Here is a 5,391-nt window from a genome sequence, read left to right as displayed (position 1 = left end):
CGGGATCATGGTGAAGGAGGAGTGCAAAGCGCTGCTGGACGCGCTCAACAAGGTGACCGCCTGCTACCGGCACATGGTGCTGACCATCGGCGGCACCTCGGACTCCCAGAACCTGCGGGAGGAGCTCAAGAAAACCCGGCAGAAAGCCCAGGAGTTAGCGGTGGCCAACAGGAACAAGCTGACCACGGTCCTGAAGGACAAAACCGTGAGTAAGGAAGATAAAGCCGAGTTCGAGAGGCTATGGGTGATTTTCTCCACGTGCCTAGAGATCCTGGAGATCGACATGAGGAGAGCCCTGGAGCTGGGCCACGAGTTCCCGCTAAACGTCCCCAAAAAGCACCTGATCCAGACAGGCATGAGCGGGGGAACCTCTGGAGTGGCCGCCAGGGCGATGAGCGTCCAGAACATGAAATACGAGGCCGAGCACAATATAGACGTGGTGGATTTGAAAGACCTCGAGAACGAAATCAACCAGGTAGGAGAGATGATGTACGAGATGGAAATGAAGGTCAATGTCCCCCAGTGGACAGTAGAGGCTAAGCAAGACCCAGGGGCTGAACTAAAATCCACCATCAGCGTGGGCGCTTCTTCTATTGGCATGATCTCTGTGGAGGAAAATAAATCCTTCTGCGATATCAGCAAGGTTCTAGCTGGGATTATTTTCTCTGCTGTGCTCATTATCGCTATTGTCCTGGCAGTGTGTGTGGTAAAACTCTCTTAGGGTGGCTCAGGCTCTGACAAGAGTGATCCCCCCACCCCAGTCTGGCTTTGGGGTGTTTCACGCCTCACCTTTAATTTCAAAACGGGTCACTTGGATGAACTGAAAATTTAAACCTAGTACTTGAAAAAACAAAGCAAAACTTTTGCCTCTCAGTATCCTAAAATGCACGATTTGTTTATTTTTGCTTTTTGAAGAAAAGAGATGCAAATCAGCCTGCAGAATAGGATGTCTTCATCTGCTCGACTTGTAATGGTTAACTATGAAGTACCAGGGTATTATCGCTACTGGCTATAACAGGGATTTGTCTGCTATTAATAGATCACTATTCTCAGAAGCCTGTATTTTTTGTTCTTGAATAGGTGCTGGTGTTTGCTGCTGGTCACTGTTTACAGTATTTGAGAGTAACACAAATTTGGAGGCTAACACAGGTATTTTGTCTGACAAAGTGAATAGAATACTTTGTTTTTTCCCATCAAATACACAAGATATTATTTCAGTGGAGGAAAAGAAGAAGGATTAAAAGCCCAAGAAAAGAATGTAAACAACCTCTACTGTAGATAAGTTAACGGTTGAGGAGGGGGGAGGTGTGCAGGAGGATGGAGAAAACAGAACAAGCAATGTTTGATACCAAATACTGTTTGTTGATTTAGACTGGATTATACAGAACCCAGTTGCATGGGTTGGCACAGCATATGCGAATGACTAATTGCTTTTCAAATCCAGAGAGAAAAAAGGGGCAGTTGCATATTCAGAAAAATACTAGCAAGCCTCATGCTTGCTAGTATCCACGTTTAACGACAATTTTGTCTTCCCCTGCAGAAAGGCTGATTCTTGCCACTGGTTTAAATTTTTCTTTCTGTAGAAGCAAACACTTCATAATTAACTATGAAAATAGGAGCAATGAATCTACCCAGAGCAGAAGCAGTAATTTTTGAAAATAGATTTTGGCAAACAACCTTGTCAAGTTAAAGCAGACCTTTCTAATAATCCAAACAGATCCCCTCTCATGCTGACAGGCAAGGATTGATGCCTGTGTATATACATTTGCATATCTGCAAGTTCCTGAATTCTTTGCAGAAATCCAGACAAAGCTACAAATGTTTCTCAGTTTCTTATCTCATTCATGTCTGATTAATCATTTGGAAGCCTGTAGGATTGGTCCAAGTTCATACACTGCAATTTTGGGAGGTAAATGTAAGAGCAACATAAAACTTTCCAGTGTTGCCGTATAAACATCAACATTTAAATGTAGAACTGGAGGGACAGACACTAAATTTGCAGAGAAGCTCTATAATGTTTTGTAAAAGGACCTATGTATTATGGTATTTGTTACATAACTTATAGAAATGTTTTCTGTTACTGTGAACACAAGCTATCTGTGCAAGAATGCTTGGTACATACTCTATAGTGCTATAGGTGTATGAGGCACTCCTCGAGCAAATATAAAAACCTCGTAATATTGGGGTTTTAGTAAGCTGTTATTCTTCTGCATTGATTATTATGGACACATGACTGAAAAGTAACAATCGGACATGTTTTGTAAAGTTACTAGACAACAGTCTTTGTGCTTGTTAAATAAAATTATGTTGACAACACTCACAAACAGCTAAAATTTCTGAGTTACGAACTAAATATACTTTGAAAAAACAGCAGCCAACAGTTTATTCTTTAAAACCTAAGAGAACTGGATTTGGGGAGAAAAAGTGTGTGACAAATTTAAGCCTGGTCACTTGTAGAAAAATACTATGTAGGTGAGGAAAAATAGTAAGCAGAGGCCTGTATTAAAGCTTATAGACTGTCATTATGTTGAAGGACAATGTGAGTTCTGCACATTGATCCAGTCTAGCTCTATTCTCGTGGGAATTCAGTTTTACCAGATGACTCCAAATTCCTTTCTATTGTATTTCACTCATTCCATAGGATGTGTTTTATACATAGTTAATCAAAGTTCACAGAGATCCACGGCATCATGCTAACAAAGTCACGCCTGTATTTATCGGTGCTGCTGTTTCAGTCTGTCTAGACAAGGTGTAATTGCTGTGCGTTAAGTGAGGAGAGCTCCGTCACAATTATATTGAATAAACATATTTATGAAAAATACAGCAAAAGCTGCAGGAGAATGTACATATTTGAATTGCCACCACTAATCACTAAGGATTTGTGGGTATTTTCACTTTTTGCACTCCCCTTTTGCTTCGTTCACAGGAAGGTGGATAAGAAGTTGGACTCTTCTGTGCTTCTTGAAAACTCCATGTTCCTTTTGAAATCATATTGTTTAACCACATGTTCTGAAAATCCAAGTAATGCAAGTCGGGTTTCTGGTGGATAAGTAAACAGTAACACCTACAGCATTCGTTATCTTGTATCTTGGTATCCTGAAGTAGGTATAATTGTTCATCCACGGTTAGTTGTGTAGAATTTTTAAGAATAGGTAATCTCTTCTTCAAAAGCAAGCCTCGGTGAGTTGGTAAATTGTAAATTTTCAGTCCATTGCATTTTTTGGAATTTGAATTTTTGGGTACAGGACTCGAAGAATTCACATAAGTAACCTATAATTATGTAAGTCTTGCTTAATTATGAATATACATACAATTAGTATTTAAAGCACTGGACCTTGGAAAAACAATGTATCTTCAAATCTTAAGACAAAGCTGGCTGCAGATTTATTCATCATTAGTTTGTTCCTAAAAATCTGTATCATCCTATATTTAGGATCTCTGCAATTAAAAGATTAAGTAGAATTCTAACAGAGGATTGGCACCATCTAAATGGATAATGTTCCTGCCATTAATCTCCTACACTTGATACAAGTGTACACTCAATGTGACAAGAGCTCAGGCCCAGCAGCACACAAAATCAGAACGAGATGAAACCACCACTGCCCAAAAGTACTGATGCTTCTTTTAAATTAAGAAATAAAGAGATGATGTAGATTTGCAGCCTTCGTTTTTTTTCCCTACTGGAATGTAACTAGAAGGAGATTGGAAATGCTATTTTTGTAAGTGAAAAATGTGAAAAGTCAAACTTCAAAATACTCTAAATAGCATGATGAGAATGCAAATACTCTCATGCTGATCAGTGATTGAGAATGTCACTGTGTTTTCAGTACGAAAGAGGATGGTTATTGCTTAATTTCAATGTTGTTCTACTTCAGTTCTTTTGTCTTTATTCACAGGATACCCACATTAAATCTGGGGTATGCTAAAAATCTTATTCCTGACTTGAATTACACTGGTTTTGCCTGCGCATGGGTGGTATTTTCTACATTTTTAATAATTCAGACTTGTTACTGTCACTATTTATTTAACTTAAAATAAACTATGTTCTTATAACTTACTGGTTGGCTTGCAGCAGTAATTAAAACCAAACAAAAACTGGATTATTAATACAGCTTGTCAATAAGCTCTTCCAAACAAAAAGTTCCTATTTCAACCACAGGAATGAAATCAACATGCTAAGCCCTCTCATTACAGTTTCCTTTACATAAGTGCACCTTTCTCAAGGTACCCAAGTTGAATATAGTGATATATCTTCATTTATACTGCAAGGGAATCAGCAGTCTGAACAGTCAAGAAATCTCTGCCTAAGGAAACAGCTACAATACCATTTAGGATAACGGATGGTGTTGCCTTCAGCACTGCTTGTTCAGTGTTGTTGAGTAAGTACGGAACCATTGGCTTGGGCAATTGAAAACTAGAGAACATATTAGAGTAGACAAACGTAATAGATCCTCATTGTGTTTGGATCCAAACTTGGCCCCCTTTCAGCCAGCAAAGCTTGCTTTTACTTTAGCAAAAGATGCATACAGCCCAAGCAGTGTGAAATTTGGTCTTGTGGTACTGATAGCAACAACGATCAACAGTTCTATCAAACTATCAGAACTTTGTTAAATGCAACAATTTGTAATTTTATTCCAGGACTTCCAGTCTATCACCATAAAAACCCCCTACACTAACAAAATGAACACAGAACCATAGTGATTCTCCTTATGTTGCAAACAATATCACATAAAACTTCAACATTATGAATATGAAATAAAATTTGTTTCAAAATTCTTAATGTAAATATGAAAGTATTTTTTACATTAATGCAATTATTTAAAAATGGACTAAACAACTGATGTCCTTAGCTTTCAGATTAAAATTTAACATGCCTATTCTTTGTAGGCTGGAAGGATTGGTTATGGGCTTTGTTTTCCTTCTCTTAGAAGGTTTGTGTTGATGTGTATTTTCCAGAAATATATTTATGTGTTAACAGAACTCCTAGTCAACATATTTCCCCTTCACAGATTTTCATTATGTAAAAAGTCATTCAGTAAGACCAGTGGATTACAGATCTCTAAATGCTTTCTCTCAATACGATTATGTAAGTCTTTTAATGCAGGCAGAGATCTGGACAAAACAGTAGTCTACACATGAGCAGCGTTTGCCACGGTAAGCATAAAATAAAAGTGGGAATGCCTTTCATATAAAATTATCTGCATGTGTTGAGGGAAAGACAAGAAAAGGAAGAAGATGGATGGATGTAAATGTGTCTTCATCTTATGTTAGCAACATATGCTTTTTGTTAGACATGATATAACAGCATCACAATGTGAAACTACAGCTTCTATACAAGAATATAGTATTCTGTATTAAATGGGACAAATAATATAAAATATCCCTGAATTG

At 38.1% G+C, this 5,391-nt stretch overlaps 1 protein-coding gene across 1 annotated transcript; it reads left to right on the top strand.

The window, feature by feature from the left end:
- The first annotated feature begins 7 nt into the window (after positions 1-7).
- On the top strand, positions 8-721 carry RGS9BP (regulator of G protein signaling 9 binding protein). Its single transcript, XM_010078102.1, has one exon. It carries the CDS (start codon positions 8-10, stop codon positions 719-721), a length of 714 nt encoding a protein of 237 aa, XP_010076404.1.
- Positions 722-5,391: the final 4,670 nt, after the last annotated feature.

Source organism: Pterocles gutturalis, unplaced genomic scaffold (genome assembly GCF_000699245.1).
Source record: "Pterocles gutturalis isolate BGI_N339 unplaced genomic scaffold, ASM69924v1 scaffold29248, whole genome shotgun sequence".
NCBI classification, from domain to species: domain Eukaryota; kingdom Metazoa; phylum Chordata; class Aves; order Pterocliformes; family Pteroclidae; genus Pterocles; species Pterocles gutturalis.
The sequence above is the reverse complement of the archived record's forward strand: the minus strand, read 5'-3'. Positions and strand labels throughout refer to the sequence as shown.